A 15,102-nucleotide genomic window follows, 5' to 3' on the forward strand; every position below is an offset into this window, starting at 1 on the left:
GAGAGAGAGAGAGAGAGAGACCATTTGTGTGCATAAAACAAATGGTATTTTTGTCATTTAACAGAATTTAACGAAATCTTTTAACAAAGTTAGTCTCAGGGGCCTTTTATGTGCAATGTTTGCTCCTTGGGGACCATTTCAAGGAAACAAGTTTCGTAAAGACCATTTCAGGGAAAAATGAGAAACCTAAAGACCATTCGTGTAATTTGTTCTAAATCTTTATTAACTACATATCGGCTACAAATCGAACTCGTGGTCAACCATATTTTCCACATCAACAAGAAAAATTCCACCGAAATTGAAACACGTGGCAAACACTTTTGCCAACTGGATTTTTGTGTCGACGCAAAGGGGTCTAAACTGTAAGTATGAAACTAGAAGGGCCAAACGTGTACTTATATGTGCGAGGGGCGTGGTGCTATTTGAACGCCACTTTTCAATCGATCAAAACCCTCTTTCTTCAAAAACCTAAACCCTCGCAAATTTGTGGCGGCGGAGACCCCCATACTCTCTATCAATTCCCTCCCAAAAACCCAATAATTTTTGGGGTTGCTTACCCTGTTTTTGAAGATCTATCATCTCTATCGTTAGCATGGCCGCCATGGCTCCTCCTGCAGATCGTATCCTATGTTTGCTAGTAATTTTTTTACGATTCGTTATTTTTTTCTCTCGATTTGAATTGGGTTTCTTGTTTCTCTCGAAGATCTCGCTTCTGTGCGATCTTTATACGTAATTGTCTATATTCTGCATAAATAGAATGTTCTATGTTGTAATTTTGCTACTGAATCTTGGTTTATATCGTCAGGTTCTTAGGGTTTTAGGTTTAACAGTACGGATACGTGTTTTTATGATTCAATTGTTGATGGTAACAGTTTCTTTGATAAACAATTGGTTATCCTTAACTTTATGTACAGAAGCTTCTGATTTGCTGAAGAATCTATCACTTGATTCGCAAGCTAAGCCTACGGAAATTCCTGAGCCCACTAAGAAGGTGAGATATTTTTGTCATATGGTAATATGTAAAGATTTCTCGGTATCATTGTTTTGTTGACATTAATCGAGATTTCAGAAGTTTAGTTATGTGGTTTTTGGTTTATGATTATCTTTGCAGTCTTCTGTGGACGCTGGGAATGGTCTGGTTCAACCTACTAATAGATCTGTAACCCCTTTGATCCCGGATATCATGGATCCAACAATGGCTTATTATCCAAATGGTTATGCTACCGCTTACTACTATGGAGGTAAATTGACTGCTGTAGTATATGTTTCTAGTCCGATATACCCATCAAGAAACTCATTTGATTTGACAGTGTCATGGACATGCTCAACATTTGCAATTGCTTAATCTCCCTTTTCTGTTGTATAGGCTACGATGGAACTACCAATGATTGGGATGAGTACTCAAGATATGTGAATCCTGATGGAGTTGATTTATCTCATGTAAGAACCTGTTTCCTTCTGTGAGTTTTGTCTATATTTTGACTTGAAAACATGCTTATCGTTGTATATTGTTTTTGGTTTCATTACAGGGTGTTTATGGTTATGGTTATGCACCATATGGACCTTATTCTCCTGCTGGCTCACCTATGCCAACAGTAGGTCAAGATGAACTATATGGGGCCCAACATTACCAGTATCCCACTTCTTACTTCCCACCAATGACCCCTACAACTCCTTACTCTCCTGCCCCTCCAAAGGGTGAGGTTACTGCAACTAAAGAGGAACCTGCTTTATCTTTGGACACAACTAAAGGAAACACAAATGGTGTGAAGGGGAACACTGGTTCTACCCCTGTGAGGCCAACTCCATATCAGAATTTATCTTTCAATCCAATTGGAACCTATGGAAGAGGTGCACAAACTGGCTATCAAGATCCAAGATACAGTTATGATGGGCTTCAATCACCTATCCCATGGCTAGATAGCCCAATATACCCTGATCCCCAAACAAAAAACAACTTAAATGCTCCAGTTGCTTCAAGAACTCAAAACGTTCGACCTAATTCTCATCTCATGGTATAATCTTGATTTTAGTGATGTGGGTATTTGTTTTCTTTGACTTTTTCATTTGTTAATTTGATTGTTTTGTGGTATGCAGAGTCCAAGACCGATGTCTACCTTGAATACAGCAAATGCATATATGAACAGAATGTATCCAAACAAGTTATATGGGCAATATGGGAATAACACATATCGATGTGGTTATGGTTATGGCTATGGTTATGGTTCCAATGCTTATGATTTACAAAGTAATTCACGAGGTTGGTCAACCTATGATAACAAGTTCAAACCTAGAGGAAGAGGCAACGGTTTCTTTAGCTACAACAATGAGAATGTTGATGGTTTAAATGAGCTCAACAGGGGTCCAAGAGCAAGAAGCATCAAGAACCAAAAAGGGTTTACTCCCATTACTATAGCTGTAAAGGGAGAAATTACAACTTTGCCATCTACTGATGCCATTGAGAAAGAGGAGGGTAAAGAAGTCATTTTGACTCCCGACAGAGAGCAATACAACCAAGCAGATTTTCCTGAAACTTATGAAAATGCCAAGTTTTTCATTATCAAATCTTACAGTGAAGATGATGTTCATAAGAGCATCAAGTATAATGTTTGGGCAAGTACACAAAATGGAAACAAGAAACTCGATGCAGCTTACCAAGAGGCTCAGCAGATATCTGGAGGATGCCCTATTTTTCTTTTCTTTTCAGTAAGTATTTGTTAGTTTATTACAATTTTACCCCTTTGCTTATTCTTTCAGTATCTAGTATTGGATTTTTATGATTATTGATTGCTTCTTTGGTTGTGTTTTTAAAGGTGAATACAAGTGGACAATTTGTGGGTGTAGCTGAGATGATAGGGGCAGTTGATTTTGACAAAAGTTTAGAGTTTTGGCAACAAGACAAGTGGATTGGTTGCTTTCCTGTAAAGTGGCATATTGTGAAGGATCTTCCAAACAGTTTGTTGAAACATATTATTCTTGAAAACAATGAGAATAAGCCTGTTACAAATAGCAGGGACACCCAAGAGGTAGTTTGAGTTTCTTTATAACATTTGTCATCATATTTTTATAAAACTTGTTAAAGTTGACATATTTTTTTTTTCAGGTGAAATTGGACCAAGGATTGCAGATGATTAAGATATTCAAAGAGCATTCAAGCAAGCAATGCATTTTGGATGATTTTGAGTTTTATGAAGATAGACAGAAGAGGATTCAGGAGAAAAAAGCAAAGCAACAGCAGTATCAGAAACAAGTATGTGATTTTTTATATGGTATTTGTTTTTTTTTTTTTAAGGTAATTGTGGTTTGATGTTTGATTGACATTGTTGTTTGTATTTGTTAGGCATGGGAAGGGAAACCGGTGGTTGATGATGTGGTGGCCACTGCTGATGTGGCGGATGTGGTAAATGAAGTTGACAAAGATGTTAAAGTGAGTGAGGTGAAACTTGCGGATAATGTTGAAGACAAAGTAGCAAATGGTTGCTGAGTTGGCGGTGTGTGTAGGCGGCAGGAGGCTGTTTGACTGGAAAATTCACAAATGAGTTGACTGCCGCCTTGAGAAAGTGTGGACTCTGAATCAAGTGTCTTTCATGATTTGGTTTTTGAAAGAAGAAAAAGGTTGCAAGGGAGAAAATAGGGAAATGTAAATTTGGAGGAAGATAGTCTCTCCTCCTATAGTGGTTTTAGTTACAAACAGTTTTTTTGAGGACTAGTCTTAGAGATCTTTTGTTAGGTTTTTCTTTTAGATGAAAATTTTCCATTATGGTTTGTTTTTTTGTGGGTCTCATTTTATGTTATGAGTTAGTTATTTCTCGCTTTTATGTCTTGTAAAATCTAGATCAAGGTTACATAGGTGCTAGAAAAGCAGGGTGGGTTTAGGGTGTTGGCAAGTATTAATTGATTTCAAAGATGCTTTTGATTTGATTGGTTTCAAGTATGTTTGTTTTTTAAATCTCTCTTTTATGAATATCCATTTTTAATACAACTTGTAATTACCGGGTAAAAAATGAAGTTTGAAATAATTAAATTGTTTGTTAAACGCAGGGTGATCAAAAGTTCAAAACCAAAAAATTTGGTTTCGGTTACGAGTGTTGGACTTTATATGTGTTATCGTCATTTGTGAGTACGAAAAGGGTTGTTGGGAAGACAACCTTTGAGATAGATTATGGTTGTTAAGGTAGAAGTAGTACATCTCGGGTTTCCTTATGTCTGTAGGATATGGGGTTTATGAATTTTAAAGATTGGCTCATTCTCAATTGGATATTCATATAAGGTGTCAAACTCTTGCCAAATTAAGTTAGTTATGTATACTCACAGCTTCTGTGGGGAGTGTGCACTCGGTTTGTTTAATTATGAAAATGATGTTTCTAGCAGTTAGTAATCAACTGTTTTACATGACAAAGTGACGTTTGTCAAGTCCTTTATCTGTGACATTAAGTTTGTATGAAGTTCAACTTTGGGATGCCGCGTCGGCGGAAATGGTAGATTGGGTCGATCCAACCTGGCTTCAGTCAACATTATCATGGATGATTTCGAGAGTTTTACATGTTAGTTGCGCATTTTCGGAAATCTGTTTTGATTCTCCAAGGCTGTGAACACTGTTTTAGTTGTTGATAAGGATGCTGACTTTAGTGGTTGATGTTCGTAAGGTAATTGGATCCAACGATGTCATTTTAGACCCCAACTTGATGTTTTGAGAAGGATAAAGATTCGTTTGGTTATAGTATAGTATTGGATACAGATGTGCTTCACTCTTCGGGTGGATTAGAGTGGAAAGGCAAGGATGTTGAGGATCATGGTGACCGATGTGTTCTCTTAGTGAGATACGCTGAGAAAACGTGTGAAGTGTTGGAATATGTAGGTAAGGTCGTAGCCGGTCGTTGGTAACTACCTTGTTGGCATGATGTGTTCGGTTTCTCGGCAGTGGTAGTGAGGGACATTGACTGAGTTTTTGCAGATTGGTGGGATGATGGTCGAGGACCTATAGGCCCACCGGGGTGTTGATCGTGAGTCTTCAGGTCCGTCGAGGAGTGATGACAAGAACGAGTTTGTACCGTGATCTTATCATTCCAATGGTTGATGGTGTCACGACATATCGTGAATCAGTGTGTACACAACTTATGAAGGTTGGACCCGACAGTTGTGTAGTTGAGACTCTTATGTTTTGGTTCGTTAGACTTTGGTGCGGTTGGGTGTTTCGGAGCATCATTGTAATGCTATTGGTTGCCTAGTGGCAGACGGGCTTTAGACTATATGTTGGGTGTAATGTTGACTTGTTGGAGGGTCATGGTTATGCATCTAAAGTTCCTTGTTGTGTTTCTGCTTTCGCGGGTCTTTGGTTATTTTTGGAGAGTTGTTCGTTATGAGTTGGATTACCGGTGATGGAGTGATGAAGTGGTTCTGGAGATGTCGAGCCACGGAATTTGGAATAGTAACATGGGATGATCTATCAGATGGATGTGCACCTGAAGCAGAATGGGGGTTTTAATTCGACCTAAGGTTATGTTTCGTTTATTAGTATGCTCGTGGGAGCGGTGGGATAATGGTGATTCTACAAGAACTCAAATGAGCAACAGAAACCCTTTTGGGCACGGTTTTCTATATAAGGGATTAGTTAAGTGTTTATTACTGGTATGTTTTGGATATCCGTTGCTTCATAGATGGCAGTGTTCATAGTTGAAGGGATTGGGAATACGTATATCAGAAAGGAGATCATCAGTCTTTGGGTATGATTTCTAGGTTTTATAACGATGGATTCCCGGTCTTGTGGGGTCATCATTGAGTTTGGGTTCGCGACTGTGGTGTTGGAATTTCTGGGTTGAGTGGTCTCGTTATGAATTTGTTTGGATAATCGGTGTTCATGGAGGAAATTGTAGCAATTCACTAATTTGGGTTAATATGATCGGTTTGGGGTCTCTTCCTTTCTTTTAGACTGTTTCTTGTAATCTTTCTTGAGCTTCTCCCTTAAGTTGTGTGTGTGGGTTTTTTTGTGCTAATAAATTTGGCTGCAACTCCAAAAAAAATAAAAAATACGTGTGTCCAGAAAACGACATTATTCCATGTAATATTAAATCCACATCTTGAAGATCTTTTATGTATGTGTGTCACCATCCATTTATGACGTTATTTTTAAGACGAGCATGACAAGCTGAAGCAAAAATTTATTCGAATGCAAATATGTGGAAGTCATTAAAAGACCCCATGTTGTAGTCATCAAATAATTACCATGATGTTGAAAAACCTTTATAAAACTAAGTTCAGGTTTCATAAAAATGACGTTCTCCAAATTATTTGTATTTATAATTATAAAACCTCGATAAAATTTTTGAAGACTGTTTTTTAGGGGTGAGCAATCCCAAACCAAGAAATCGAGAAACCGACGTAACCGAAACCGAAGCAAAACCGACAATTAGGGTTTGAATTTTTTAAAAACCGAAAAATCGGGTTCGGTTTCGTTTTTTACCTAGAAACCAACCCATCCAATCCGAGAAACCGACCCATATTTAAAACCGACAAATCACCCAAAGAAACCGACCCATCCAACCCGAGAAACCGACCCATACATGATTGTGTTTTGGTTGTAATAGGTTATTTCGGGCTTTGGTTGTAGCTTGTAATAGACTATTTGGTTGTAAAGACTCATGTTTTTTGAAGTATTTAACTTCAATTTGGTGTTTTTTGAAGTATTTAGGATACGTTTAGTTGCAGAAAAATTGGCGGTTTTCGGGAAAAATTTTCAAGAAAAATGAGAATTCTGAAAACGCGTTTAGTTCGTCTATTTTTCTAAATTTTTCACGGAAAATGAAAATTTTCCATTTTCTAAAATTACAAAGAAATTGGAAATTTTTGGAAAACTCATAATCATTGTTTTCCATATTTTTCTGATTCCAAAATTATTCTAAAATATAAACACACACCCACTCCCACCCCATCCACCTCTACCTACCCCCACCTTAACACCCCCAACCCACCACACCCAACCTACCCCCACCCACCCACCCCCACCCCCACAAACACACACACACACACAAACACACACATACACACACAAACACACACCCACACCCACTAACACACACCCATACACCCACACCCACACCCACTAACACACACCCATACACCCATACCCACCCCACCCCCACAAACACACACACATACACACATACACCCATAAACACACACCTACACTCACCCCCATACCCACCCTACAAACACACACATACACTTACCCACCCACCCCCCACACATACCCACCCACAAACACACACACACCCACCCACCCACACATACACCCACCTACCTACCCCCACAAACACACACCCACCCCTACCCACACCTACCCCCAACCCACAACACCCTACCTACCCACACCTACCCACTCCCAAGCCCACCCCCACCCCTACCCCCACAAACACACACAAACACACATCCACACCCACACCCACAAACACACACACACCCACACACACACACACACACACACACACACACACACACCCACCCCTACCCCCACAAACACACACCCACATCCACACTCACCCCCACACCCACCCCACAAACACATACACACACCCACACCCACAAACACACACACCCACCCACCTACCTACCTACCCCCCACACACACACCCATAAACACACATGTACACCCCCCACACACAGACCTACCCACCCCTCCCCCATACACCTACCCACCCCCACAAACACACATCCACCCCTACCCCCACCTAACCCCCCCCCCCCACACACACACACACCCACCCACAAACACACACCCTTACCCACAGCCCTACCCCCACACCCACAAACACACACACCCAACACTACTACCACAATCATCGACCTGCAATCACTATCACCACTACCCCATCACCACTACCCATCCCCACCACCACCGCCGCTGCCGCCGCCATCACCACCACAACCACAATTGCCGCCGCCCCCACCCCCACCCTATCACTGCTACCATTTTCTAAAAATGAAACCGATAGAAAAATACACATCTAAACACGTTTTCTAATTTTCTAAAACTGAAAATGAATAATGAATAAATTTTAACTAAACGCGTTTTCTAAATTTTCCAATGAAAACTAAAAACGAAAAACGTAAAGGGAAAACGAAAAACGAAAAATGAAAACTGTTTTTCAGTAACTAAACGCAACCTTAACTTCTTGTTTCATTTCTGGAAAATGGGTTTAAACCCAAAACCCATGGGTTTAAACTTAGAACTCGTGAGTGTATGGGTTGAAACCAAGAAATCGAAAAACCGACCAAACCGACTTCGGAACCCGAGAAACCGATCCTATTGGGTTCTGAAAACTAAAAACCGACCATTTATGAGTTGGGTTGGATTTGGATCCAAAATCGACCCAAACCGACTCATGCAACGCCCTACTGTTTTTATAAAACAAAGTTTCTTGTCTTTATATGAAAATTGATGTTTTCTGTAAAAGTTAACTTTTCTTTTTAAAATTTTTGTATTTGAAATCTATTTTAGGAATGATGTAAACGTTCATTTTTTAAAGGGAAAATGTGTTTTTCCATTTCATTGATAATATGATTTTTTTGGACAACCTTTCCCGAAAAGCAATTTGTTCATATAGTTGTTTGAAATTTTAGCAATGTTGACATCTACCATTGTATCTTCGATGTTTGCATTTTGTTGTATTTGTGTGCTACTTTACCAAGTGGTCAAACTCTATATTTTTAGATTTTAGTAGTTGGCACGTCTATTTTTATGGCACTTATTTTAGTTTCTTTCTTAAAGCATCATTCTCTAGCTTGTAACACAACTTTTTGCTAACTTCTGAATAGCACAATTCAAAAATACTAAGCTCCTTCTATATTTTAAACATGTCTCGACTTCATAATTTTAGAAAAATTATATCACCATATTTATTTATGATGTTTGAGTGATTACGTTATTGTGGAGTTTTTATATTATAGAGATTTTGTCAAAAATGTCTTGACACAACCCAAGTGCCAAAAAACTTGGTAACAATATTCAAGAAATGTACATACAGACTAATGCAAGCGAGGGTCGGCCCAGATGGTGGGCAACCTGGACGACCGTCTAGGGCCCACGTCTCCAGAGGCCAAAAATTTATGGACTATATATATATATATATATATATATATATATATATATATATATATATATATATATATATATATATATATATATATATAAAGCTTAAAAGATAAACAATTTGGTTTGCTTGTTATTGTTAATTGAACACGTCTATAGTGAAGAGCAAATGATATTTTTTTGAATATTTATTATATTTGTCTTTTAGGGGCGTTCTTTTTTTTTTCGCCCCGGACCCCATATATGTTTGGACCGGCCTGATGCAAGCTTCTCGACAATGACATCTTAAATTTGTTGAAGTCATGAAGTCTCTTGATTTCAAAAGGATCTAAGTGGACTAATGTATAAACCTCAAAATAATGTATAAACCTCAAAATGAGTGGGAGCAAGTTCAATATACTTGTATTGTATGTTCATGAAATCTCATTAGCAAGAAGTGACTTAGACTTTTGAATTAATCTAAGATGTTCAAAATTACATAAAAAAAAGGTCTAATGTTTGAGGTATTTGGTTATTTCGATTACGAATTTGCCAGACCCGGGGCCTTACCCTCGCGCTGGGACCCTTACGCTTGACGTTAGGGCTGGTTTTGAGAATTTAAATTTCCTCAAATGTCCTGGATGAGCCGGAAAACAAGGCCCTTATCGCTATTATAAGTTTTTTTATTTTTAAATAAATATATATAAATATATAACATAATAAAATTGGCCCCAAAAAAAATTGGGTCCTGTGCAGCTGCCCACTTTGCCCCTCCCTCTGTGCCCCCCATGCTTGGCACCCTCGCGCCCAGAACCAATTCCTGACAACAATCTTTGGTCTATAATAAGACAAAACGCCGTTGATTGTCTCCCAGAGCGACACATGTAGCGCCTAAGGGGATGTCCTCTGTTTACTCTGCACCAATAGCAGATGACCACTAGTTGTGCACGATCCTCCAATAGGACTCCTCCACGTCCTGTCGGCCCAGAGGGGACAAAAGACACCGTTGGGATCATGTACTAGGAACAACATGTATAAAAGGACCCTTGTTCTCTAGAAGAAGGGATCTCTTTCTCTCCATCTAAACCCTAATTACCTTATCCAAAAACATACACTAACTAGACCGTCGAAGCTTCGTCTCGGAATCACCTCCCGGACGTCGACCAACGTTATCTCTTCATTGTTGTGATTACAGTGCTCAACCCAACCGGAATCAGCAAGTGACGATGTTAAGTCCAAGGCTCGTATCGACTGACGTTATCTCTTCGTTGTTGTTGCCAATACGTACATAAAGCAGGAAAAAGCAGTCTCTCGCCACAACACTAGCCATCAAGAGCGCCAAGACGAGGACCATGATAAACTCAACCGACACTCGCGACACCCATCCCGGAGATATCGTTGGTTTGGAAAAGACGAACACTGGGACCACCGAATCGATGTCCATTCCATCGAGAAAACTCCTTCGAAGATAGAAAAAGAAAAGGGGCAAGTACATGAATATTACAAGAGCAAAACTCACGATACCGGCGAGTGCACGGTGCTGAAGAAAGATATTGAAGAAAAACAACTAAAGGGAGACCTCTCTGACATCACAAAGGACCTAGATCCAAGTTCGATGTCGATCAGAATAATGCTCGAACTCATAAAGACACATGCAAGCGCCCAAAGAGAAGAGAGACATTTTCACCATCTTCAGGCCCCGCAAGAGAGGAGAGCCCCACAAAGCAAAGGATGGCACCGATGTATTACCTGGTAACATACTCAATATCAAAATTTTGATAGATGACCCAAGGCCACCAAACTGGGATCCCAGGGATCCACTCCTAATCACTGCCTACATACGTGAAACGCAAGTTCACCGTGTTTACATAGACAATGGTAACAGTACAAACATATTGTATGAACATTGCTTTATGTAGTTGCCCACCTCCTAGAAGGAAGGATTAAAACCCCCTACAGGTTGACCATTGATAGGCTTCACATGGTACAACCTATGGCCGCTGGGCAACATACATTTACCACTTACCTTGGTCAGTCACAATGGGAGGGAAAAAGTTACACGAACGATCGAATTCTCCGTGATACGCCTCCCAGTAGAGCACAACATCTTGCTCGGGCGACCAACGCTTTTCCAGCAGCAGGCCATACCATCAACAATCCATGGTATTGTCAAGTTTAGCACACACGCTGGGTTAGCCACAATAGTTTCCATTAACCCACGAGCACAACACTGCCACCAAGTCATCACCGCACCAAAGCTAGTTCGAGTACCGAAAAAAGTCAAAGGAAGATTGCCAAATAGAAAAGCACATCATTCACTCGGATTACCCGGAGCAAACAGTCAGAATAGGCACCAACCTATCGGAAGAAGCAAAGCTAAAACTAGTCTCCCTCTTGAATCACCACTCCAAGGTTTTCACATGGCAACCGGAGGACATGGTAGGATTTAACTGCGAGTTCATCGAACATAGCTTGAATATTCTTCCGGGGAGCACCCCCATCAAGAAAAAAAGAGGGGGCAAGCGGGTGATAGAATCAAGGCAATCAACAAAGAGGGGGAAAAGCTGATGGATGCATGCATCCTCAGGAAGGCAATTTTTCCTACCTGGATAACAAACGTAGTAATGGTAAAGAAACATGACGGGTCATGGCGGATGTGCATCGACTATTCCGACTTGAACAATGCTTGCCCAAAGGATCATTACCCCCTCCTAGAGATAGATCAAAATGTCGAATCCTTAGAAGGATTCCAATTTAAGTGTTTTCTCGATGCATACAAGGGCTACATCAAGTCCAGATGAAAAGAGAAGATGAGGAGAAAACGGCCTTTCATACCGATCGTGGCACCTTCTGCTACCGGAAAATGCCATTCGGTCTCATGAACGCCGGGGAAACTTACTAGCACTTGATGGACAAAGTGTTTGTAGACCATATTGGCAGGAATGTTGAGGTATAAGTCGATGATATGGCCATCAAGAGCCATGACGAAGCAGCACTGCTCCACGATATCGAGGAAACTTTTCAAACCTTGACGAAGGCGCATATGAAACTTAACCCAAACATATGCACTTTCAGGGCAAACATATGCACTTTCAGGGTGGAGGAAGGATAGTTCTTGGGTTATCAAATAACCAACGAGGGAATATCTTCTAAGTAGGCCAAAATACAAGACTTTCTCGACTCTAAAACTCCTCACCACCTCAAAGGAGTGCAAGAGATCAATGGAAGGTTAACAACACTTAGTAGGTTTATCGCCAAGTTAGCCGAGAAAGCCCTCCCACTTTTCCAAACTTTAAAAGGGTGCATCAATAAGAACCAATTCAAATGGACGTCAGAGGCCGAAAAGGCTCTATGTAACGCCCGCAGATTCGGGCTAGTCAATTTAGAGACAATAAGTGTCGAAAACGACTTTTTGATAGAAGGTTATTCGGAATGAATAATCTTAATAAAAGTTGTAGCATATGTCACAAGGGTTCCGTACATATAAAGAACACCAAAATCCGAGTTATAACGAAGAAATTATGGCCCGTCGAAGTTTCGCGGCAAAACCGGCACGACACTGCGTGACGTAAATAGTGAATTTACGATAGAGTGCTTTTTAGCCTTAGCAATCTAAACGAAAATCGTAGAATACGTTAAACCGATAGCGTACATAAAAAGAGCGCCAAAATCTGACTTCGTATGAGGAAGTTATGATTTTTCTAAGTTTCGGCTTAGCGATACACAACCCGGAGTTCGAATGTTAGATCGACCCATTTTCTGCCGACACAACCTAAACGGTAATCGAAGATCTCGTTAATAGTAGTGTAACGGTAAAAAGACAGACGAAAACGGACGTCGAATGAAGAAGTTATGAATTTTTAACTGACTATTCCTGTCCCGGCCTGCTAAAAATAAAAATTTAAAGATAAAGTCAAAATTAGCCGACGGAGTCTAAACGAAAGTTGTAGATTACGATCCCACCTACGCGTGGATATAAATAACGTCGAAAACGGAGCTCGTATGCGAAACTTACGAATTTTAGAAGTTGAGTATGTTATTTGCGAAGCTGTTGCGAAGTGTGATGACGTGGCCGAATCAGGATCGTCCCTTGCTCCCCACGGTTCTCGCTTCGGATGGTGACACCTGGTGCGAGGGTTACGCCCAGCGTAATCCGAGAACGCCCAACATAACCGAAGGACGCCTTGCATGCGAAGTACGCTCCGCGTCCGAACCCGGTACACCCAACGGTCTAACTTTCCTCGGTCCACATTGAGCCACGATGATCCACCGAAGCTGCGACGCATGTTGTATAAACGAGCCACTACGCCCAGCGTAGGTCCGAGGTACGCCCAGCGTACCGAGGCCTCGCAGGGCTATAAAAAGCCAGCGAGGCTAGCCTCATTTCTCACAACTTTCAACCTTTTCTTTCTCTCTCTACACACTCTCTCTAGCCCCTAACCCCCCCTAAAGTCTAGGAAAACCCCCTAGCACCCGAAGGAAGCCCCGGAGCTCCCGAAGGCTCCAAGAAAAAGAGCTTTTCGGCTCGGAAACGCTGCTCCAGCGAAGCCCGATTTTTAATAAAAAAAACCCGTTGTATGTGAGATACGCCTAACGTACTTTAAATATAGCTTATATATAAATATAATATCGTTATTATGAACCTATAAATAAGATTTATCAGTGATTCAAAGTCATTCTATTGATTGATCTACTTACGGGGATGATGTCTAGGCTGTGATTTAGTGAGGTGTTTAAAGTGAGATTTCCAAACAATATATTTCGTATACCAAATGGACCCTACCTCCGATATGATCATACCTGGTTGTTCCTTACTTGATAGATCATGAAGTAGACTCTGAGTTAATGATGAATCTAGACTAATAATTAGTCGCAATAAATATTAGACTAAACTCTAGTGGTAATAATACTAGGTTTCGTCGAAAAAATCATAATGTTAAGAAGCGAAGCGCTGCTCGAATTTCGAGTCGTCACTGTAACAGGTGAGTGCATAGTCCCTTTCATAAACATGATTTTAATACAAATATTGATTTGAATATTAAATATATGTTTATGTGCGAATTATTTGATGTTGCCTGAAATACGTGTTAAAGAACATACCTGATAATATATGATGATTTAGGATAAAGAGTAAACCTAAATTAATTATGAGGAATATCGGGTAGTATTTTCTTATGAGTACGAGTGAGATATACACGGAGAATTGAACCCTTAAACATGTCATTAATCCGGAAGCATGGATTAGACATAGTTATTCGTCCCTAGTCCGAGAGTATAGATTGGACTTAGTCAATTGTCATTAATCTGGGAGTATGGATTAAGACATAGTCAATTGTCCTTAGTCCGGGAGTATGGACAGGACATAGTTATTCGTCATTAATCTGGGAGTATGGATTAAGACATAGACATTTGTCCATAATCTGAGAGTATGGAATGGGCAGAAATATTGATCCGAGAGCATGGATTAGATCCGGGAGTAAGAGGTAAAATTTAAGGTCCGAGAGTATGGATAGTCTCGTTGTGAGGATTGCCGGGGTGGGGCAAGAGTCGATTATATATATGGGGAAATTGTATATTTTGTGAGATCTAAATTATATATATGATATAACATTGTGGGATTGAAATCCCTATGTACTCACCAGGTTTCCCAACCTGACCCACTCAGTTTATTTGTATCACATGTGTCGATATGAGGTTACATTATACTGAGGGATTAAGGAGATATAAATCACTAGTGATAATGAATATAAGTTCTGTTTATGCTTATGTTTCTGTACTGACGATGACATCCCAATGTTTTAAAATGAATAAAAATACATTTCTTCGGAAATGCTTTGATAACGTATTTATAAGGTTTTTCTGGGAGCAAATTCCGCAACTCTTTTCTTTAAAAGGTTACTATGATTTTCAAAATAAAGCATAAACAAATCGGTCTTTTCTGGCCATGAAAATGGGGATGTCACACTCTACAACATCTGAAAAAATCTATGCACCATCTCCCAACTATGGCGAGCCCTCTGTAGGGAGAAACTTTACAG

At 40.1% G+C, this 15,102-nt stretch overlaps 1 protein-coding gene across 1 annotated transcript; it reads left to right on the forward strand.

Annotated features, from left to right (window-relative positions):
- The first annotated feature begins 444 nt into the window (after nt 1-444).
- Nucleotides 445-3,949, forward strand: LOC145119144 (YTH domain-containing protein ECT4-like). Its single transcript, XM_079054768.1, has 9 exons — nt 445-620; nt 915-991; nt 1,112-1,241; nt 1,367-1,440; nt 1,530-2,015; nt 2,098-2,706; nt 2,814-3,026; nt 3,104-3,250; nt 3,341-3,949. The coding sequence occupies exons 1-9, from the start codon at nt 593-595 to the stop codon at nt 3,482-3,484; spliced, it is 1,908 nt and encodes a 635-aa protein (XP_078910894.1). The 5' UTR covers nt 445-592; the 3' UTR covers nt 3,485-3,949.
- The last annotated feature ends 11,153 nt before the right edge of the window (nt 3,950-15,102 follow it).

Source organism: Lactuca virosa, chromosome 6, assembly GCF_052849685.1.
Source record: "Lactuca virosa cultivar CGN04683 chromosome 6, Lactuca_virosa_CGN04683_v6, whole genome shotgun sequence".
NCBI lineage: Eukaryota > Viridiplantae > Streptophyta > Magnoliopsida > Asterales > Asteraceae > Lactuca > Lactuca virosa.

What these genes read in the sequence shown, in the direction of transcription:
- LOC145119144 (XM_079054768.1), top strand. Translation starts at nt 593, where the DNA reads ATGGCCGCCATGGCTCCTCCTGCAGATC. An exon ending in TTCCTGAGCCCACTAAGAAG is followed by an intron (nt 992 to 1,111) that starts GTGAGATATTTT and finishes TTATCTTTGCAG; the next exon opens with TCTTCTGTGGACGCTGGGAA. An exon ending in ATGGAGTTGATTTATCTCAT is followed by an intron (nt 1,441 to 1,529) that starts GTAAGAACCTGT and finishes GTTTCATTACAG; the next exon opens with GGTGTTTATGGTTATGGTTA.